Source organism: Aulonocara stuartgranti (genome assembly GCF_965226115.1).
Source record: "Aulonocara stuartgranti genome assembly, chromosome: 6".
NCBI classification, from domain to species: domain Eukaryota; kingdom Metazoa; phylum Chordata; class Actinopteri; order Cichliformes; family Cichlidae; genus Aulonocara; species Aulonocara stuartgranti.
Genome location: NC_138944.1, coordinates 16,868,441 through 16,892,344, shown reverse-complemented (window position 1 = coordinate 16,892,344; position 23,904 = coordinate 16,868,441). Strand labels below are relative to the sequence as shown.

General features: G+C 39.0%; 1 protein-coding gene across 1 annotated transcript; it reads right to left on the bottom strand.

Moving 5' to 3' along the window:
* Positions 1–650: 650 nt before the first annotated feature.
* On the bottom strand, positions 651–7,437 carry LOC309708722 (uncharacterized protein). Its single transcript, XM_082536993.1, has 11 exons — positions 7,262–7,437; positions 6,684–6,832; positions 6,413–6,575; positions 5,423–5,770; positions 4,882–5,163; positions 4,771–4,797; positions 4,155–4,256; positions 3,989–4,019; positions 3,805–3,854; positions 3,579–3,613; positions 651–1,076 (listed from the first exon to the last, which is right to left on the bottom strand). The coding sequence occupies exons 1-11, from the start codon at positions 7,329–7,331 to the stop codon at positions 993–995; spliced, it is 1,341 nt and encodes a 446-aa protein (XP_082393119.1). The 5' UTR covers positions 7,332–7,437; the 3' UTR covers positions 651–992.
* Positions 7,438–23,904: the final 16,467 nt, after the last annotated feature.

Sequence of the window (23,904 nt, the reverse complement as noted above, 5' to 3'; positions counted from 1 at the left end):
ACAGAACATCTAACAAAACTACAGCAGATCAGTTAACTTTTTGGTTGCCTTTTCCTTCACACTCATTATGCAATGTATCATAAATACATGCAACACACCATTAGTCCGTGTCCTGACCTGTACCCGGTTATAAATGCAGATATATAACAAACCAAGGTTGCAAGATTAGGCAACCTGCATGAATTTTTTACAGAGAAAAGTTTTGAGGATTTGGTAAGCTCTACACAAATAAACACCTTTTTTGAGAAAGTAAATATTGTGCTGGCATATACTGTAAGCCTGTCAAATGCACTATGAAATGCTGTAAATTATAATAAACGTGAAGCCTGTGCAGTCGGACACGGAAGATTATTATAAGATGACACAGATACACATGAGACATGGCATCTGTCAAAACAATCTCATATGACGAGCTTGAGTTTTAGACTAAACTCCATCTGATGGTGAAGATCCTGTATAATAATTCTAATCTCCAGAGCACTTTCCAAACAGACCTTGACGTGAGAGTTTTCTGTCAGCGGCTTTTTTCCAAGATCAAGGCTAAACTTTCAACGTAAAAACATCGCAGCTTGTGAAACAGTCGTGAGACGATATTTGTCAGTTTCTTTTATCATTATTATCATTATGATAATAAAAGACACATTTAAATCTTTTCAGTTTTGCTCTTATTTTAATACAATTATTTACAACCAAACATTAAAAAAAAAATCGAAAATGCTTCCAGAAGAAAACAAGCCTCATAACAGCAATAATAAAATCGCTATTTAGACTGGCTCAGTTATTAGAAACATTAAACAAGCATCACATCCTGTCTAATTGTACAATTACTGCTGCATTTGAAATAGGAACTGAGGAAATATCCTTTCCTGTCTTGCTGTGTAACCTTCAACTGATGCTACATCCATAAACTATGATAATAAACACACACACACGCAGGCACACTCACACACGCGCTCACGGAGAAAGAGGGGGAGGGGTGGCGGCAAACATTTCTAATGGATCTGTGTTGTGAATGTTGAAAGAGGGTTCCAGAGAGGGGCTCTGGATGTCGCTTCGGTGTCCCTGCTGACCCAGTCCTGCGCACAAACAAACACCAACAGACAACCTATTAAAGATCTAAGCTTGATGTAATTTCCTGTGGCATAGTTCATATCCTATCTACTGCTTTCACTGCTAAAAATATTTTCATGTTTGCTCATAGCTACCAGCAACTTAGCATGTCAGGATGGCTAAAACAGCACAACAAACACCTTAGGTGGTTTCACAATGGAATATATTATATTAGTCATTCCTCCAGATATAGTCCTCTTAAAAACCATATGTGGTCTGGCACTTTGTTGAATCCTGTGTAATTTGTGTTGTTTTCTTACAATCATTGATCTTTTCTCCTAAATTTGATCTTAAAATTTAAGAAAAATAAGGACAGATTTACATGAATATTTTACCAAAGTGACTGACTTATCAGACTTCCAGATTGTGAATTTTGTGCCATATATTTCACAAGCACATATCACGCTGTTATATTAGAGATTTCATAATTTTTAGTCAGTTATACTCCTAAATCCCAGGACTAAACTCATGGTGTGGAAGGAAATGTTCAGCCTTGGTGGAGTTACGTTCCTTGCTTGTTCCTCATTTGTCCCTTGTTCTATCCCATGACATTAAAGTTCCCTTTTTCACAGTTTGGAACGTAGCCATATTTCAGATAAGCTGCTTGTGTTTTTGCAGTTCTGTGTTTCATTTCTGTCTTTCAGGCCTCCCCTCCTCCAGACTCATAGCTCCTTAGCTAATGAAACAGTTTCACATCAGAGGATTCTGACCAACATGAAATGATCATCTCTGTCTCGTTGTGCAGCAATAGAGTGTAATAATATGAGTCATAATCAAAATATAATACAAAAAAAAATCATTTCTGAATCCTGATTAAACTACTGCTGCTTAAGAAGCAGATGAGATGGAGACACATCTCCTTTTTGGTAATGGTTGGTTACTTTTTGCATCATCTGGTGACAGCCGCATTCTGTCCTCTTAGATGGCTTCGGCGCATATCAGCGAGAGCCTGGAGAGAGACTTTAGCCTGATGAGAGCCCTTCATTAAGCTAATTAATAAAAGTGATTGCAGCTAATGAAACACATGCTCAAACACAGTGTAACAGCGCTAATGAGGAATACTGTAGGTGTGGGTTTGAGGTGACAGCATGCTTGGGAGGGGGTGTTGTTGATTAGCTATAGTGTGTGTGTGTGTGTGTGTGTGTGTGTGTGTGTGTGTGTGTGTGTGTGTGTGCGTGTGTTTAAAGCGACCAGATTCTTGAAGTTTACCATAGTTTGTCAGAGTAAATCTAGAGCAGAAACAAAAAAGTCCTGGAAATACCAGAAATTCCAAAAGAAAGAGGCAGAACTGCATTAGAGAGAGCTGAGTCTAAACTGACCTATTTCTACGTCCCTGTGAAGGTTAGCATGAAGTTTTGCTATTGCAAAGTCTACCATGATTAAAGGATTGGTTTACTGTGCAGTACATGGTATAGTGTATTTTATTTTTGTTAATAAATCCAATTTAAAGTATCAGATAATTCACATTTATAACAAACTTCATAGGTGTGAAAACTTGTCTCTATAAAAGCAGAAGTTTTGACTTTGTGTGGAGCATTCTAGTATGTTAACACAATGTTCCCAGCAGTGGAAGTCCCAGCAAAGTCACCCCAAGGTCAGACCACCAAAAGCTTTTCTACAGATCTCAATTGGCACATATGACTTGTTTGGAAGGGTTCATGGCATGGCTGCACAGCTTAGATTTGTTATGTTGCATCTGAAAAAACAAATGAGACCAAAGTGGAGATGTCTGACCATGGACAGCACCATTTTTGGCGAAAACCAAACCAAGAATATCAGAACGCACACCTAATACCGACTGTTAACCACAATGATGGAGGGTATATTTGCATATATTTGTATTTGCAGCCATGGGACCTGGACACCTTGGAGTCATTGAGTCAACTATGAATCTTTCTGTATACTGAAGTGTTGTAGAGTTAAATGCGAGGCCATCTGTCTGACAGCCAAAATATGGCTGAAAATGGTTCATGTAACAAGGCAATGATCCCAACAACAAGTAGTGGAAAAAGAAAAGACTCGAGGTTTTGAAGTAGCCCAGTCAAAGTGAAACATTGTGCCAGGCCCTTAAAAGAGCTGTTCATAAATAACTGCACAAAAACCTAACCATACTGAAAGAGCATTGTTAAAAAGAGTGAAACAAAATTCCCCCAGAGGAATGTGTGAGACTGATGAAGTAATATAGAAACTAGTTACTTCAAGTTATTTCTTCCTGGTTCTACGAGTTACTGAGTGAGTTCAGTTGGTTTTTCACAGGAGTGCAGAGTCATGTAAAAACTTTCTTTTTGACATGACAGAGGCTAACTGTTGGTTTGACTAGCGGTTTAACACAAAGCCAGACAACCTTATCGTTTAGCTCACAATCCTCTGACAGAAAGGAAAGAACAAGGGCAAATATTTTTTCCATTTGATGACTCTCCTGAGAATTTATATTAGCAGCTGGAGGTTTAGGTGATGTTAATACTTACCTCAGAAGGGAAGGTTGTACGTGTGAGTGTAATGTCTGAGGAAAAAGAATAATAAACAAGCTCACATTAGTCACATTATCAATCAGTCATTAGTACTCGTCTCATTAAGCTGATTACTCCTGCAATGCTTTGTGCCTGTGAGAATTTGGATGAATGAGACGTGAATAAAAACAGAATAAGCTTGAAATCCTGAAGGGGAAATTTGGTTCTGAAGGGAAATTCTCACCAACTATATGATCCTTCGCATGAACCTGAGACCAGAACTGTGTATCCTCCCTAAAATGTATTACACAAAAATGTATTACAACAATATCCAAGGCATTGTATGTTGCCGTCTTCAAAGAAGTAGCTTTTTTCTTTTGTATTTCTCATTATAACTTCATTTTTAGACCGATTAAGAAAACCAGTACCTTTTCTGTCTTTCTTCTGCTCTTGCTTTCACTTTAAAAGTGGGTGAAATGAATAGGAAAAGAGAAATTAATGCCTTTCACAAACGAAGGCAATTAAATCAGCATGAAAACATAGCTTGAAGCATCAGAGTATTTATAACAAAGCAGAAGCTTTTGTGTGAAATACCTTTCCTGTGCACCACTATGATCACGACTGCCAAAGAACAGAGGATCAACACCGCAGCTGACAAAGAGCCCACAACGAGAGGCCAGTCCAGATTTAATGAATCTGCAAACATCAAACTAGTATTAATATTAAATACTTAAAAAACCCAGTTGTGAAGAATGTAAAGTATTACAACAGATTTGATTTAAAGTGCTAGTATCATTTTCCAATGCAATGGAGAGCTCCATTCCAATGTGAAGAAGAAAAAAAATGTAGTTTTTAGTTTATTGAAAAAGATGCATTTTGTATTTTGATCAATTCTAAAAAAAATAAATAAATTATAAATGTAATAAATTAAGTTTAACAGATTCAGATTAAATTACATCCTTTCGCAAAAGAACCTGTCGCATCTGCAACAAGCTTTGCAGACATTTTCCTGGTTACCACAGTCATGTGGCCTTTATGGTAATACCATCATGTTTATGGGCTCTTATGGACTGCTCTGCATACTGAAAAGTGACTCTAAGGTGGACTAATGTGTTATTATGTGAGGATCCGGTAGGGAGACCAGTTGAAGTCTTGCAGAACTTTTAGGTATGAGAACAACAACAACAAAAAAGGCATGCTAATAGCCTACCTGTTGATGTTGGTGGTGGGGAATTCCCTTAAATATAAAAAAAGGGAGAATCAGCTGCAGTTTCTCTAAAGGTCAGTCCACTCACATACCATTAGAAGTGTAAGTCCGTACCTTTGGTTACAGTTAAAGGGTTGCTGTGCTCAGACTTGCTCCATGTCTCTCCCAGTAGGACACTGTACTGGCACTGGTATAGAGCCACTGGAGAGTCCTGGACAGGCAGCGGGAAGGTGGCTTGATGCGCGAAAATGTTTGCCTGAAATGTTGCAACAGGAAATTCACCATCCACCAGGTAGAGAGAGAACACAGCGCCGGGGTATGCAGCAGACCCTATGCACAGTAAATGCCACACATCTGTCTGCTGTTCAAGGTGAAGATTGGGCGCCGGCAGGATGTCTGGGAGCACGTGAAATAAGAGCAAATAGTATTCAGATAATTAAATGACTGGATTACTAATTAGGCAGAAAACAAATGACAAAAATTGAATAGATGCAACAATATTTACAAGTCTTAGTCCTCTTGTGTTAATGTTCTACCTAAAGGAATGAATCCATTACCTGAAATACAATTTTTTGGTCTAAAATATTTACAAGTACCACATTAACATGTAAAAAACATCACAGAAGAAAGGCTTCAAAAAGTCATACGTCTTCACCTGTAATGGTTATTGGAACTATGTTGCTCACAGTGGAATTAACCAGTCCGCTTTCTTTGGTCATTTGATAGAGGCAGGTGTACTCTCCCTCCTCTCCTCCCCTGACTGGCCCCACAGTGAAGACTCCCGGCTGCAGCTGGAAGTTTGATACCTGGCTAGCCCGGGGCTGCTGGATAACAGATGCCGTCCCTGTTTGTTTAGCGGTCCTCAGCAAAAGGAAGCTTGTCGGTTTGTTTGACTGCGACTGTGGATGGGCCGGGACTGTGCAGCTGAAGGACAGCAGGTCCCCGCGTTTGACCTCACCTGAGGAAGGCTCTACAGACAAGACTGGAGGTGGGAGGGAGGTGTCTACATGACAGAAAAGGAATGGAGACAGTAGGGGAAGCCATTATCTCTCCATGTTTTGTTACTAGATTAATTCTAGACTCTCAATAAAAGTAAAAGCTGCAACAACAAAAAAAGAAAAAGAAGATAGGCCAGGGTCTGGTTTGTCAGACTTCCTTTTGTAACTGTCAACAGTTTAAGCCGGTAGATATTGTGTTTCATGGGTTTCCGTGTGTGGGGGTGTGTGGTTTCTCTATGAAGAGCAGGATGTAACTACCACTATACACACCCACAGAGAGGAGGACAATAAGAGACCGCAGAGAGCACCTGCATTCAGCAGTGTGTTTGCTGTGCTGGAGTGGAAGCGGATGGGAGTGTTTATTGTTTTAAACCACATGTGGAATCACTACCGATTAACCCAGCCGATTAACACAGAAAACGTATTTGTTCCGTTTTGAATACAATGAAAAACGACAGCCTCGACCACATCCGACTCATTGACCCATGTCATCTTAATTCTCCCTTTTTTTAATTAAAAATAAATTCATATAATATGAAGTGTGCGAAGGATGTGTTTTTCTTTTTAAATCAGAACCAAGTCTCTGTTAAAGCAAAAGAAGGTCAAAATCAGAGCTGTAAATAAGAGTTTCCATCAAACACACAAACCATTTTGGTCCTCCAGTTGCAAATATGGACTGAATGCGCTGTAGTGACCCTCCTGGCTCCTGTACAGACAGCAGAAAAGTTTACTCTGGCCTGGGACCCATTCTTGTATCCTAATAGTAAACTGAACTTCTCCAACATGAGAGGGCAGATCCCGAGAATCCACCTCAATAGAATAAAACAAAAAGAAAGCAATAAAATCGCTGCAGCTCAGGAGGAACTCAACACGCTCCAAAAATATGCATTCATTTGAAAAAAGAACATATTAAACTACCTTTTTTCTCCTCTCGTAAAGCATGAACAAAACCCCAGTGTAACCCTCGGGGGCTCGGCAGACCAGGACCACGGAGTCCTTTGACTTCGAATAGATCTCCAGGGTAGGAGCCTGAAGAGTGACCGAGGTCGTGGAAGCAGAAAGTCGTCCTATAAAGTAACAGTAAGGTTATAACATTTAGCAGGAATCAGCTAAATCTCAAAAATGTGTCTTCGAATGGAGCAACAGGTTTCTTAACACACATGGGAAAACACAGCGGTCATTACAAGATGTGTCGACATTCACTTTTTACCAAGCTTGTGATTACAGCTAAACCAAAATCAGTTGTGAAACTCTAGATAGGAAACTCTAGATAGATAGGATGCCTAAATATTAGGTACAATTATAGGCTCGAAAAGACATTTTTGTGTGTGTCAAAACTTAAAAATTTAATGGAAATCAAACATCGATTACTTTTTACTCCTAGCAGATATTTAACAGATCTTCTACCAGGCACATATCATAGTGATTGTTAATCTTAACAAATCAAAATTTGACAAAAACACTATACTAAGAAACATCTACTGCGTGAAACTTACCCCAAAGTTGGAGAGAGACCAGTAACAGAGTACATGCCCAGGATGATCGTCCACCACTAACTGAGTGCATCCTTAACGCATCAGCAAGACCGACTGAAGTGAAGAAAACACCTACATAGGCTGTGTATCTCTCTCGCTCCTTCTTTTTCTCTCTCACTTGGCCGCTCTGTGTTTTCTTAATGCATATGACATCCTCTTGAGAAGCAATGGGGGAAGTAAACACACTTCCTTTTTTAGACTTCACAGATCACATGTGTGTTGTGATGGGAAGAAACAGCTGGCCAGCAGTGCAGTAAACCACAAACTTAAGAAGAAAATATCTCTAGGTACATAAACTGAATCCTCAGAAATCGAATGTGACGAGGATGTCAAGGGAACAAAGCTGCTACTACCTGTACTAAATGAAGGTTGTGGTTTCGGTGAAGGTGCTCCTGTGTCACAGAGTTTCTATTTCTGATATTACAGAAACAGGTGTTTTGCTAATCTGATGCTGAAAGTCCTAAAACTGCTGCCAGTGAGAGAAGTATAACAGAAGGGACTTTGGGACCAGAGTTTTCCATCTGTCCACCAGATGGCCCTGGACTTTTATCCCTGTTTAGTTACCTGACTGCCTTCTCAAGAAGCAGCAACTACTGATCTCCTGATCTTATCTACCCACTAACACAGCTGTTCCCAGTTTTCCCTGTTATCCCTGTTTGTGCTGCTGTCTGTCATAAAACTCTATTCCTGCCACTTTGCTATGTGCTTTTACTGTACCTATTTGAACAGGATGAATCAAAGTAGCCAAAAAAAAACCTAGCCTAAAAACAGTTTAAAAGTGTGGGGAGAGCTTTGAACAGCCACATCTGCAGATGATGGTAGAAAAGTGATGGAGGGGGGGGATTAATCCAAGAACTGCAGGAAACATGATGTTTATAAACTGAATCAACATCTCCAAACTTGACTATGTTAGTCACGGAAGAGCCCTACTTCATTACTCATTCGTCAAAGGAAGATTAGGCCTGCTAACATTTCATACAAATAGATATGCAGGAGCAGTAAATGCATTCATTCAAAACGAAGAGTCCTGAACAGCAGTTTAAACTTTTATTGGTGTTCAGTCATTTTTTTGTCTAAATAAAACACAAACTTCTTTGTTTACTGGAAGGTGAAAAAACTGTCTCTTCCTTGTAGTATAAGTGCAAACTTGCACTCCAGTTTGTCTGGCGTAGCAATTTATAAGTGAGTGTAGCCATATTGTGTTACTTGGGGTATGTTGTAACTTGACAATAAATTTATAGACAAGAAGAAGAATAAGCTACACCCTTATTCACAATGGGTAATCCTGTCACTCCTGATGCAGAACCATAGGGATGTGTCTCCTTCCAGAATCAAACCAGGGACCTATTGCTTGTTAGATACACTATGGAGCCACTGGCAGATGACTTGTATAATAAATTTAAACTTCATGAATAAAGTTGTGCTCTTCCCCTCACCCCGTTCCTTTAGTAGAACTGATTCACGAGGGAGAGAAATTCCACCAAACTGTCCACCACCAGCATCGCTCGTCCTCTGCGTGCAGCAGGCATCGACATCCACAAGGTTTGCGTCACACGTGGACATGCACTGCTGCAGTTTTTCAAACGATGTCGTGTGTCTGCTGTGGATCAAATGAAACGACAGGAAAGAACAAAGACAAAAACGGACAAAGAAGTCAGCCTGCTGATATTTGTGAAGCAGCTCAAAGAGGTGTTTGAAGTCTGTGACGAGGACTCTGACATGTTTTATGTGCCCTGAACGCCTAGTTCAGCTGGCTACTGAGTGTGGGTAAGAGGAACAGGCAAAAACAAGTGATGTGGAAATTACAGGAAGTGTATATTTTGCATTTATTCTTTTCATTTGTTGTGGGAGACAACCACCATAATAGTCTGAGCTGTATATCATATTTTCTGTCTCAAAATTTTGGACTTATGTTCAATGGAAATAATAGAATAACTAAATGACCGAGAGAAAGTACAGAACGTTATGCTCCTTAGAAATTCATTTCAGAGTCTTACAAGCACATAAATTTAGGTTGGAGAATGAGGGTGCAAACTGATTCCCTTTTTAAGTCTCTTTAATTTAACTGGAAAAAAAGCAATAATGAAAGGACACGAGCTGATGCAAACCCGCTGAGCTATGTGCTGTGTGATTACTCTGAATTATCCCAGCAGGCAACTATAAGGCAATAAAGAACACTGCTTCATCTAATGATTAGTTTGTCGTATATTAATCTGCTTATAGTAATAGAGATATACTATATACTATAGATATAGATATACTGTATAGATACACTATAGATATAGTATAGATCAGTTTTACAAGTCTGTTAACATCTTATTATTTCCAGTGAACAAAAAACAGTGACCAAACCTATTAAAGTATTGCACGTGTATTGATATAAGTGTTTGGCATTTAAAAACAAGAAACTGCAGCAGTGAAAAAGCATAGGGAGGCCGTGTGTGACATCAACACCACAAAATCTGATAGTGTTTGTGAGGTGGTGAGGCAAAGAGAAGAGAGAACAATGTACATAAAAACAGGAATGAAAAGCAAAGTGAAAGAGAACAACGAGGGGTGGCTGTGGCTCAGTAGGTAGAGCAGTCAGTGGTTTGATCCAGTGTGCTCCAGCCTACCTGCCTGAGTAACCTTGGGCAAGACAATGAAGCCAGAGTGTGAATGTTGGATAAAGAAAGCATGCTGGGTGAATGAGGTTTGTAGTTAGAGCTTTTTGAGTACTTAAGCAGTCGTATTATGTGTAACGTTTGGGAAAATTTCATCTTCTTTTTTACAAATTGTGTCCATACAAGAGCGATGACGCTTAATCTTTAATAAAGATGTTTATGGATACTACAATATTTTGAATAACTAAATTTATTTATTCTTGTGTGTTTGCGATCACTGTCTTTGGTTCCTGAGTGTTGGAACATTGTGGAGACAGTGATTAGCTCCTGCGGGAAGCCTTTCACTGACCTGGATAATGGAGTCGAAGGATGAAGTGATGCAATTTATAACTCAATGTGGGTACAGACATGTGGGTACATTCTGTACAAATACACTGCACCCTGCAGTCCATAATATTTCACAACTGTGATATGTTTTCAGTCACTATTTCATAAAATTGCTCTGGGTTTTTTTTTAATATATATATATCAAGATTTGACCTCGAAACCTTTGTAAAGAAAGAGAATTTGACACAACACAAAACTGCATCTTTTTATGATCATGTTATCAAAAACAGATATGCCACAGACGCGAAGACATGAATCACACATATTCTTTTAAAGGGGGTTCACAGTGCCAGGAAGTTCTCAGTTTCACTGCATGTGTTATTTTCTAATGTCACTGGCCTATATGAATAAATCCCAGCGGATGCTTTGCCACAATCTGACCTACTATTGTGCACTCTTGGTGACTCTCTCCCTGTTGCACTGTCCCCAGAAAACATGCGCTTACATAATCGTCCAGTTTTCTGACCTCTTGTCTTTCCCCTTCTCTGTCTTTTAACGCTGAGACCAAATGGAATAAAATAATAAAGGACCTAAATGGTTATTGTAAATGACTTTAAAGAAGTGAAAATTGAGTTTGATCAGAGCAGACCTTGCTCTTGCCATTCATATCATTTTTTGCATTTGTTTATTTCAACGTAATGTTTGTTCCATGCATTTGTTTAGGTTTAAAATGACTAAACTTTATTTTTATTCTAGTCTGCAGACAAACTGACTCTAAAGCACTTCTTAGAGGTAGACCACTGCTTCATTTGTTCTTTCGCATGACCCCTGTTATTATTACCCCTGCTACCCCTAATGTACCAAAAATAGAATATCACAGTTATATTATTACTGATATGTTGTTGGGTCAAGGAGTTTTAACAAGTGTTTGTCTCATTCTTGTGATATAAAAGCAGTAAACCGTCATATAGATATCTTTGTTTGTGACAGTAAACGTGCAGTTTTAATATTTTAACATCACGTATCATTTTGTGGGGTTTTTTTCTCTTTTTTTGATTGACAAAACAATCATGTAATCATGCACTGCACACAGTAGTTAGCTCCACATTTGAAAATTAACAAGACAATATTTTATGCATGACTAACGAAACCAGCTCGCACTGGAACGGTTCGCAGCCGAGTGTGAAGCAGCGGGAATGAGGATCAGCACCTCCAAATCTGAGGCCATGGTTCTCAGCCGGAAAAGGGTGGAGTGCCCACTCCGGGTCGGGGATGAGTTCCTGCCCCAAGTGGAGGAGTTCAAGTATCTTGGGGTCTTGTTCGCGAGTGATGGGAGAAGGGAGCCGGAGATCGACAGACGGATTGGGGCTGCAGCTGCAGTAATGCGACCCGGCCTCGGATAAAGCGGATGAAGATGGATGGATGGATGACTAACGAAACCAATGGAATATTGCTTTTGCCCGTTACTCTATAGTTCATATTGCTGTTGATACAGAGAAACTTTACAGTAGTTTGCTTCCCTATGAAGAGCCCTGGTGCCATATTGAAAGTGAGGATGAGTCATTTACAGATAACAGTATTTATCAGCCACCTCTCTATCTGGGAGACCAAATGGTGAAACATTTGGCAGTGGGAGGCAAGGACTTGCATTTAACACACAGAAACACACTGGTGCAAACACACACATGCAAATGCATCCAGAAATTACTGAGGTTGTTTTGAATAGCACTTGATATCATAGGTGAAATTCTTTGCATTTATATATGCAATCTGTTATCCGACCGCGGCTGTAAATAACCACTGGGTAACGGATGAGGAGGACCGAAAACCTTAGAGTTTTTTTAATCAACGTTGCATAACATTGTAACAGAGCTAATTATTCTAATCACATCTGTGCTTTTCTTTTCTATACAACAACATTTTTGCATTTTTTTGTACTTTTTGCATCCACTTTCCTTCTGCACTTTTTCCCCACAAATTATATGCAACTTCATTTTCCAGAAAGCAGGTTTGTTGCCCCTGAGATGAGGGGAAACTGTTTTTGGTTCAAGAAAGAGAGCTAAGGCAAGTTGGGCATAACATGTTTTCAAACTTTAAGTCTGATGTCATGCGCCTACAGCTGTCTGGGTTTCATTTCCTCGCTCACACAGTCAGTGTCAAACCACATATCGGAGCACACAACTTTCCCAGTCTTTACGAACATGAAATCCCAGTTAGAGATTTATTTTTTGCTATGAGCACTTGTCGAATCAATCAGTGAGGTAGGGCCATACAGGAGATGGTGATCACTGGACATCGCAGAACCATTTTTAATATATAGGCTATGTTTATCTTCTCTGGACAGTAAGGCAGTGGTAAGATTGTCAGAAATTTCCTCTGCGCTGAACAATTTACTGTATCAGACAGTATTTAAATGCAGTTAATCCAAATGAAGCTTAAACACTAAACACTATTAAGTGGGCTATCATTTGTTGTTTTGTGACTGGTCACAGTGATGGAAAAATGCTTGTCACAGTTAATAATAATAATAATAATAATAATAATAATAATAATAATAAGGGATTGCATTTATATAGCGCTTTTCAAGATTGGGATATTGTTGGAAAATACTGGGAATATTTGTGTGAAGATGAGCCTGAAACAACTTTAAGAGTTTCAATTTAAAATGAGTGTTCGAACACAGGGGCAGTACAGTGGTTAGCACTGTTGCCGCACAGCAAGAAGGTCCTGAGTTCAATTCCACCCATGCAAACTCTTTCTGTGTGGAGTTTGCATGGGTTCCCTCTGGGTACTCTTGCTTCCTCCCACTGTCCAAAGACATGCACTTAGTTGGGATAGGTTAATTGATTAATCTAAATTGCTCATAGGTGTGAATGTGAGTGTGAATGGTTGTCTGTCTCTGTGTGTTAGCCCTGTGACAGACTGGTGACCTGTCCAGGGTGTACCCCTATGACAGCTGGGATAGACTCCAGCTCCCCCCCGACCCTGAAAAGGATAAGTGGAAATGAATGGATGGATGTTTGAACACAGTGTCATGGTACGTGCTCTGTGGTATGTAGGACCCAAATGCAGGACACTCAGATGGAGGAATAACCTCAAAATGCAGCTTTATTTTCTGGAGACACTTTTCAAGAACTTCACAAACCCAAAACCTCAAGAAACTAAAAAATAAGGAACATGAGCTAGAAACCACAACCAGGACCGCAGCAAGAGAACACACGTGTGCGTGCGTGCGTATGTGCGATGGTTAACGACAAAACACAGCACAAGGAAAACAGGGCTTAAATACAAACCGGAGTAATCAGAGAATGAGCCACAGAAGGAGAGCACAGCTGGGAGTAGTCAGACATAACGGGACCAAGGGGAACTAAAACTAGATACACCGCACGCAGAACTGGGACTATCAAAATAAAGCAGGAAACATGAGACAATTCAAAAAGATCTGGACTTGACACTGAGAGACAGACTGAAGCATGTGACACTAAAAAAACGAAACTAGAAGCAAGAACAACAAATATAACATGAACAGAAAATTAAACACAAAACATTGGGTCACAGACCAGTGCATTTTACTCTAAAATATCTTCACAGATTGAAACCAGGTTCAATTCTGAAGGAAGGTTTATAAGAGTGAGCGGTGAGCCCTGTTACGATGTATGGTTCAGAGCTGGTGGCTGAGCTGAAGATGCTCAAAGTTTGGGAGAGAGCAGGATGGACAGTATTAGGAATGAGTTCATCAGAGAAACAGCTCAGGTTAAGCAGTTTGAAGACAAAGTTAGAGGCTGAGATGGTTTGAACATGTGCAGAGGAACAAGTATAGTGCATTTATTGGACAACGGATGATGAAGATGGAGCTGTGAGGCAGGAGGGAAATATGCAAAGGGTTGGCGTGACAGAAGAGGCCGTGAGAAAGTCATGTCTAGATTCAGATATTTATCTTTTTCTTTAGCTGTATTTTCTCCCTGTCCCTATCCCCGGTGGATTCCAGCTTCTCTCATTAATAAAAAAAAACCTGAATGATAATATTTTTTGAGTGAACTATCATTAAAAATATTTTTTCCCATCATGCTTTTTAAGATATACAAATGGTCCACATTGGCATGCATAATCCGCTCTGAGTTTAGGGTTAGACTCAGAGTTTGTTGAGCATATTTCTTTCTCAGTATAAACACTTTGTGCTCATTAGTCTCCATCCAGCACTGAGTGAGCTCTGCATTCTTTGGCTGGACTTTTACACTTAGTGACCACTTGATACAAGCCATGTTTAAGCATATATTCATACACTCAGTGCTGTGTTCTGTATACATTTAGATACAGAACAAAGCCAAGTGTCACATCTTAATATAAAAAGTAATACAATATACAATAGTTCTTTTTATTCTCTTGAGCACATACAGATTTTGGCATCATGGGTAAAACTGGTTAACCTCTAATTTGACTGTTCACTCAGATAACATTTGTAAAGTGTTTTTTAACAAGTCGTCTTTCCCGTATGTTTCTTCAGGTTAAGGCGTTAGGAAATTCCTGCTCCCTTTATCTCATGGGAAGCTCAACTTCGAAGACTTCTGTTATGAAAGGTAAGAATGACCATAAATATGACACCTGCTGGACTACATTAACCTGTGTGTGTGTGTGTGTGTGTGTGTGTGTGTGTGTGTGTGTGCGCAACTGTTCCCGGAAGTGTGTCTTTTTTTAGGATGCATGTGAGCATTGCTAAAATAAGTATTTAAGGTAATTAAGCGGTTGCACATTTTTGTTTTTAGAGAACACACAAAGTTCTCACTCAAACCACTTAACAGGCCAAAATAGCTTTTGCTACAGCAATTTTTCAAGACAGTTCAAACCACCACTTTACTTTTATAAATAACTTTAACTAGCTAATTAGCACGCTAACTGAAGTTGACGTCTCAGAACGACATTGCATAGAGGATTTGACGGCGCATAGCTGTAGTTATTTCACAATACTGACAGTTTTATTCAGTTTTTGGCCGTTTTATTCCCACGTTAAGTCTCTTTAAGACCAGTTTAGCTTATCCACCACTATGAACTCTTTGAGGGAACATACTGGGCACAGTAACACTGAATTAATGTGGAATAAATTTTTTAACATGAGTTGACAAAATAAGACATTAGACACAAGTGTCAGTTACTGTGCCAAGTCTTGGCTAACGCCAGTAATTTTAGAGTATAAATATAAAGAAATTTAATTTTAAACACAACTGCAGCAAATTATCACCTGAATTTCCAGCTCTTCGTGACTTTAGTACGTTTCAATATATTGCTCAGCGTGTGCCTCCTGCATTTAAATTTCGTTTCATGCTGAATTATGTCAAAGAATTATTCAAAGGTTTTCGGTCTCTAATAAGTCTCATTTCCTTAACGAGTACAGTGACAGCTTTCTTTCACATTTAAGGTTAATACTACATGCTGCCATTTTTTTTGAAGTAAATAAATAAAAGTTTAACTTTTCATGTGAGTAAAACATTAACACTTTTCTTTGAAATGTGTAAAACCAAGTATGACAATTTACTACGACCAACCCAGATATTACATTCAGGTACACAACTAGCAGTATATTGTGTATTCAGCAGCACACGCCATGGGTTTTTGCATCTTGTATCGGAAATGATTGCTATGCAGAGCCAAATACCAACTGAGATGAGTCATGCACTTTTTTGCATGCTATACTGTAATGCCTAAAGCAAAAAGTAGTGCACAGTTCATCAGAGGGGTATGTGAGACGTCTAAAAGTTGCTGTCAGATGTGTTTTTAAACTGCATAATGTATGCATCAATGTCACACCCTTTACTAACTCACTCAAAGTTAGGCTGTCACTCTCAGACATTTCATTTTTGGCAGCACTCTGACAACCGCATGGCCATGTTTAAGTTAAGGTTATAATCTGGATTAATTTATGATGTCTAAATTACAAATGAACTAAATTATGAAGTGAACAGTGGCTTAACTGTTGTACAGTTGCAATTCATATAGAAGACAAGTTAGAAGACAAATACTATAAAAAGTGCAAAAAAAGGTGTGACTTAATAAATTAAAGAATGAATGTTTACTGCACATTATTGCCAGTTCAGGGAGGTAGCCAATCAGGTCAGCAGTTAGCACTGATTAGGGCTATTGCCCTGTTGTAAAAGCTGCCCTAGAGTCTGCTTGTCCATGACTTCAGCAATCTGAATCCTCCTATCAGACGGCAGCAGCTTAAACATCTGATATCCTGGGTGTGTGCAATCCCATAGGATCCTGTGTGCCCTCTCAGGACAGCGAGTGCTGAGAAGAGGATGTCCAGTGATTTTTGGACCATATTAATGACCCTTTGAAGTGCCTTTTTGTGTGCTATGGCGCAGCTGGAGAACCAAACACAGATACAGTATGTCATCAATCAGCATTTTGAAACTAGTCCCAAATGCCTATACTTTATTTCATTGCTACCTCTGTAAATATAACATAAATATCATTTTACATTTAAAATAAGAAGAAAACATTCAGATTTGCAACTATTCTGCAGTGGATTTAATGTTGCTGTTGCTTGTACTGCACAGTTCTGTCCACATGGTGGCAGCCTTCAGTTGCACGTGCTTATGGTAGACACATGTGGAAGACAAACTTTCTGTCAGCATCACTGGGCTCTAAGATTAGCTTAAATCCTTTCACCTGTTTGATTGGTGTTTCTAAGTTAACTATTTGAACAAAATTAAACAGGATAAAAGATAAATGGGTTTAGAGGGCAGCACGGTGGCATGATGGTTAGCACTGTTGCCTCACAGCAACAAGGTCCTCAGTTAGACTCCACCTGTCTGCAGCTTTTCTGTGTGGATTTTGCATGCAGACATGCAGTTAGTGGGGTTAGATTATCTGGTGATTCTAAATTGCCCCATAGGTGAGAATGTGAGTGTGAATGGTTGTCTATCGCTCTGTGTTAGCCATGTGTCAGAGTGACAACCTGACCAGGTTGTACCCCGCTTCTCGCTCTATGGGATTCCCCCCCACAACCGTGATAAGCAGAAGAGATTGGATGAATAAAACTGATATGCAATTGCATTTTTATTTTATTTATTTTACTTCCTCCTGTGAGAGGTGCAGTCTAATTGCACTCAATTACGTTTAGATTTTTCATTTGCTCCTTGTCACTTTCATTATTGTTCACTGTCATTTCTTTTGTTTGACTAAGTCTGAAGCAGAGGCCTGGAAACAATGCCATATCCGGTGTATTTGTTTACTGACTGGAAACTGAAGGGAAACCTGTTGCACTTTACTCATATTTCACAAATTCCTGTTTGTACTACCAGTCTCTGAAGCTCTAACAACACGGGTGCTTTCAGTTCCAATGTGTTGTATGTTGTTTCTTCATTTCAATTGACGATTTTTGTCAAAGCTGACTCTTTTGTGTACGTCATGTAACTTGATTCCACAAGTTTAGGGAAGTCCTGTCATTGCTATCAGTAAAGTATTTCAATAGAGAAGTGCTCTTGAAATATTCACACTGTGAAATGCAATACTGTGGCTGCGCTCGGTTTCTTTGATGGGCAGCAGAAAAGAACTTCCTTTTTTGTTGTAAATGCTGTCTCATTGCACACTTCTCTGTAAAGCTTCTCTTATAAAGGATTTCCTGCCATACAGTTTGTGACTCCAGGAAGACGTTTTATTTGATCCAAGATCGCTTTGCTTGTCTTTTGGTCCACTCAGTGACAGGTAGGTGTGATTTGCTGTTTGCAGGTATGGTTTGACCATCATCATACCAAATTATCATTCTCAGGTACGCAAGTATTTGTTGTTGTAGCTTTGCATTGTAAAGGCAAACAATAATTTTTTTAATCTTAATTTTTTCTTAACGTTTATTCTTGCATTATATTATTCACATGTACACTTTGAGGTGGACCAACTTTTAAAACTATTTATTTTTTATTTGCATTGATGTAGCACAGAAATATACACTATCACGGCCATGAAAGTCATGCCACACACCCACACAGTCATCACTGCATCAATTAAAACTGTCACAGATATTATTATACATCTGTCAGAGGAACAGGCTTTGCACAGTAGTAGGTGCACTGTACTGGAAACCACTTTTCTCCAATTTACTGTTAACTCATATTTATTTTAGTCTTTTGTATACTTTTATATGCCTTCTCTTTACCCTTTACCACATTTCGGTGCTGTTTGAGGGTCTGTTTACAGTTGCTGAAAGGAGAACAACTTGACAGGCCTGTATACATAATTGATCTGATGTAAGGTAGAATCGATCCCTCTGAGCAGCACAGAAGCTCGCTTACAGGCATCTCAAGATGAGTCTTTGCTGTTACTACTGAAATATTATGTTTTACACAAAGAATCTCATCTTTTTACGCTATTTTAATGGGGTTTTTTTATGTTTCCAATTAAATAAATCCCTTTAAATTTTGAATTGCTGCATGAAGTAGCAGCCAGGGCCTTTAGACTCAGTGAAAGCCATAGCAAGTTGATGCTACAGTATTACCTTTCAGTTGTAGTACATATCTGTTTAATCAGCAGGTGAAGTCTCTACTCTATCTATCAGTACTGGTCTGCAATGAGTTTATCTAATTTTCCGATTGAAAGCTTTTTTGTTTCTCGATATAAACAGAGCCATCTAATGTTGTCACTGATACCTATCATCTTACCTTGTTATCAATTTAAAGAGGGACCGTTTTCCTCTTTTGTTCGATAAAAATATATTGAATGTTTGTGAAATTTTATTTATGATCCACAAAAGTTTAGATATCTTATGGCCTTATGGGCAAAAATGTTCACGAGTAAAGTTTTGTTCCCATAACATGGAGAAAGACCAGAATGCCAGAGCTCACCAGCCTGTGTGTGTGTGTGTGTGTGTGTGTGTGTGTGTGTGTGTGTGTGTGTGTGTGTGTGTGTGTGTGTGTGTGTGTGTGTGTGTGTGTGTGTGTCAGGAGAGGAGAAGGATGGAGGAAAGGTGAGAATTGTGTCATTATTGCCAGAGACGTTGTAGGAAAGGATTTATTAGCCTGTTCTGTCCAGCTCCTCTGGCTCCTTGGCTTCACATACTTGGACGTACACAAATGTGCGCACCGACACACACACACACACACATACACATACATGCACACAGTAAGTAAGTGTCCAACCAGGTGCTTGGTGTTCCACTTTAATCTGTCTATGCCATATTGCCAAATTCCATTTCAGCACCTGCTTTGGCCATGCTGAGTCTTTGCCCTGCAATCAAATTGTGTGTGTGTGTGTGTGTGTGTGTGTGTGTGTGTGTGTGTGTGTGTGTGTGTGTTTTGACTAAGCCTATATGCTCAGCTTGTGAGCGAACGAGACAGAGATCAGGATCAATAGAGCAAAAGCTGGGTGAAGCCTATAAATAACACATTTAATGGAACGGAGCAAAAGACAGAAATCAGATCACTTATTTAAACATGTTGTCTCACTGCAGTATGCACGAACAAAAGAGAGTGAAAGCATGATTATAAATATAAATGTCCAAATAATAATAGTGTTAGTGTTTTGCAGTAAGCTATAAACTTATTCCTGGCATGTTACAGTGGTCACGGTTACTGCTTTAGGAAGGAATACCTTTCAGCAGCATCTCTGAAGAAGTGCTTAAACTAGTTCAATTAATCAACTTGTTTTGACCAGATTATTGGTACAGGAAACGTTTTGGTTTTGATTGCATGCAGTACTTTGACTTCGAGAGCAAATTTTCTTATCTTAAAAGAATCCTGAAAGCACTGGTTACAACTTCTTGTTATCTTTTTCAATCATATTCATGCTCTTAAAATATGATGCACTAAATAACTGCTGGGTATAAGTCCAAAAATAATGCCAGCCGAAGAGGCTAAGTTGATGGTTTTTCAGACTGGTTGCAAACCTACCCTGCCATCATCCTCTTACAGTTGCATTCAGGCATGTAAGCCTCAAGTACAGTATAAAACCATGTTGTTAGCAGATACAAACAACAGCTCTTTTAACCAGGAGGAAACCTCAGAAACTCATCTTGAAAATGTGAGAAAACTCTGTTCTGGCCCATTTTTGCCAAAAGACTGCAGAAAAATAATCAATTATTTACCCCTCCTGTGTCGCCACATGGAGCGATGTTAATTTTTTTCTGCTCGGGGTTCTTAGCAGGTTGGGGGAATCATCTGTGCCCTATGCCTCTAATCCGCTTTCCTGTCAAAGCTCATCTGCTCTCTCTCTGCGTGTGATCGATATCTCCTGCCTATTTTGTTTGATCAGTGTGCTGTTGGTGATCGTGCATCCTGCCTGTGTTATCGTCTGAGAAAATTATCTTTGAGTGTGTGTGTGACTGTCTAGGCTCCAGAAGTGTGGTTTGCAGGTCAGATATAAGCATGAAATTTGTTGCGTCCTGTCACCTTCTCTCTAATTTATTTTTTACCCTTAATTTTTATCGCCTGCTCTTTGCTTGATGCATGAATTATCCATCACTCTGCTGCACTTCCTGCTGTTTTTTTCATAATTTGCTCTTCGCTTGTCTCTTTCTCTCATTCTCTGTTATTAATTGCCTCGCTTCCTTTTTTTCTCTGAACCACTCATTTCCCCTCGGTTTTCCCATTGCCTCTCCCCGTGCTACATCATTTGATTTCTCCATATCTTCCCTCATCCATCATCTTCTGCCTTTCCTTCCCTTCTCCCTCCCTCCTCATTAGCACTTCAGATGAACACTGAGAAGTAGATAGCCTTGCCAGTATGTGCAGTCATTTCATGGTCTGATTAAAGAACTGAGAGAAGGGAGGGAAGAAAGGGAAGTCGGGCAGGGATGCAATATTAGAGAGAATCATTGAGAGAGCAAAAGTATCAACTTCTAAAGTTGAAATACAAAAAAGGGGGGGTCTAAAATGGGAATCAGGAAGAAACAGAGAGAAAGTGAAAGAAGATATTTGTTTTTGAACATTGCCCATGCATGATGGGAAACCTATACAGAAGCAACGTCTCTATCACTGTCTGCAATATGCACACTTCCGTTTAACAAAGCGTCACCTTCCTCTGAGCTGTTTTGGGTCTTTGTTTGTGAGCAGAAGTTTGATTAAAGGTCAGCACCACCTTCTTCACACTGTGTTCATGGTTTTGTTAATGTGCCTTTTTTTATATCCTCCTTCGAAATCAGCAGATCAGTGAAGCAAAAAGCTTGTCATTCATGAGCTTATCACAGTGCAAGAGAATAGACCATGAGCATTGTAAAGAATTTGACTACTACGCTAATGCACTGTTTAAAGGAGCACTAGACAAATGAGAACTTTGCTGACTGAGATTGCTCTTGAAAAAACCTAATAGTTGTTTTTACAAATGTATGACTTGTAAAGGGTTTTGCTTGACAAGAAATTTTTGCGGCCATCGAAATTACAGCTTCCCGTAAAAAGCTAAAGTAAAAGTATAATGTTGTTTTAACACCTCAAAGCCTGTCAGGGATGAGCTCATTATGTGAGTTTGGCAAGAGAGCTTGCTTTTCACACACGTTTCAGGGGTTTTTTTAGTCTAGAAATGCTTGTTGTCTGTTTTTTCATGTTATGTTATCTTGGTTCTAAGTGTTGTTGAGGTAATTATATATATATAGAGATAGATAGATAGATCCCTTTTCTTTACTCACCTTTGTCACTCGCTGTGTGTTTGTACACTACTCTGCATAATCATTAGTTATTATTTACCCTTCCTCCCATCACCCCTAATCAATTGAGGCAGATGGCCGCCCCTCCCTGAGCCTGGTTCTGCTGGAGGTTTCTTCCTGTTAAAAGGGGGTTTTTCCTTCCCACTGTCACCAAGTGCTTGCTCAAATAAGGTTGTTTGATTTAGGGTTTCTCTCTCTTATTGTGGGGGGTTTACCTTACAATATAAAGCATCTTGAGGTGCCTGCTGTTGTGATTTGCTGTTATATAAATAAAACTGAACTGCATTGAAAACTGAATTGAATTTCCCTGCATAAATATAACTGTAGTTTCTTTTAAGCAAGATTACAGTCATTCCCTCACCGAGAGGAGCAAGCGGTTGGGTGGCTAAACTTCCACGTAACCTTAACAGTACTTGGTTCAAAAAGAATCATAAATATGTTAAAGAGTTATCATACATGTTGAGTAAGGCACTGACAAACGCTCATTAAGTGAAATGCATTTTCAAATTTTTGCATAAATGTGTAAAAAGCCATTTTGGCTTAAAAACCCATAAAATATAAAAAGTCCCCTTATTTATCATTTGTCCCCTCAGACTGTCTGTACAAGCCATTCAGATTCAGACACAGTGTTAGGTGGTTACATCTCCCAGCAGGATTAAGTACACATAGCTCAATATGAGTAGCCAACAGTGTGTAACATAAGAAGCTAAAATGTACAGAATAACTTAATTCTTTTGTCCTAAAGAGGAGTTGGAAATTTGATTTGACTGTAGCTAAAAGTTACAGTGGGTGTGACCTTGTCTAATATTTTCTCATCAGTGTTTATAACAGGACTCTTGTTCTTGTTGCAATATATTAGATAAGGATATAAAAACTGTACTAAAATTATGCTCAGTCTTTATTGCTGATGTGCCAAAAAATGATGATGTGTTTATTTGTAGTGGATGAAACATTTTAGTTTTCAGTGTATCTGAACATGTTCTATGTTTTGGCTCTCTCTCTCTCTCTCTCTCTCTGAGTGTTTTTCAGTGTGTGATGTTAGTCTGAAATTAACGTTTTCTGACCACATAAAAGCCACACCATTGACCGATGAGTGTTCTGACAGCCGTGGGAAGCTTACATTATGTGGTGTCACATTGCGATGCATTTCGCGTGATGTGATTTGATAGCACATTGTGACGAGCTGTCTTCTAGATTTGCATTTTCCTTGTGATCAGAGATCTGCGCCTTTTCTCAGCTGCCACGATTAATATCATTTTTGAATTTTTGCTAAACACAGATGTCATCATGTGCCATATACAAATGTGAAGGGCAAAAAATGCCTTCATGTCATCAAGAGGAACGATTTAAACAGAGAAATTTTAAAAAGATAAAACAAAGATAATTCAGCTTATCTTAAATCTATTGCATTCCTTTTCTTGTGTTAACTTTTTAATTTAATTCAGGTAGTTTTCAAAATTTATACTACTAAACAATTTTTCTTACCAAAGGACATTTATACAATATTTTTGGGGGGTGTGAGTGGGGTTTGCTTTTCTAAGTTGGTCAAACTTAAAGTGATTTGAGGTGTTTAGCTTCCAAACATTTCACAGAAATCAGAAAGCTGTTCATAATGTAATGATGATCGATTGGAATCTCCACTCAACATGTTATATATTTTTTTAATGATGCTTTTTTGGCAAGATAGGCAGATCGCCACATATTTACCTTTACCTTTTCAACCACCGACGTTTTTTTGCATACAGAGCTGAGAAAGCAAGCTTGTTTTGACCTCTGGTTTTTCATTGGTCTGTAGCAGTTTTGTGTCCAGGTGTGACATTTTATCTTTCTCTGACAGAAATCCCCATATTACACATTGTTTAAATATTTGGATATTAATATTAATACGACTTGCCTATGATACAGGATTGTTTAGTCTGTAATTTTAGTCTATTGTTAGCTTGTTGCCTCTTTGTGAGCCAGATTTACTTTTCGAATGGTCAGACAGCATGTACCATAACCCTAACTACTTTTTTATCAAGGATTAGCCAACGTATATTTTCCAG

Bases quoted from the DNA above. Each gene is read 5' to 3' on its own strand.
- LOC309708722 (XM_082536993.1), bottom strand. From the start codon at position 7,331: ATGCACTCAGTTAGTGGTGGACGATCATCCTGGGCATGTACTCTGTTA. The intron at 6,833-7,261 runs GTAAGTTTCACG...GTTACTTTATAG, and splicing joins GGTCTCTCTCCAACTTTGGG to GACGACTTTCTGCTTCCACG. The intron at 1,077-3,578 runs GTAAGTATTAAC...GTTTGTGCGCAG, and splicing joins GTACAACCTTCCCTTCTGAG to GACTGGGTCAGCAGGGACAC.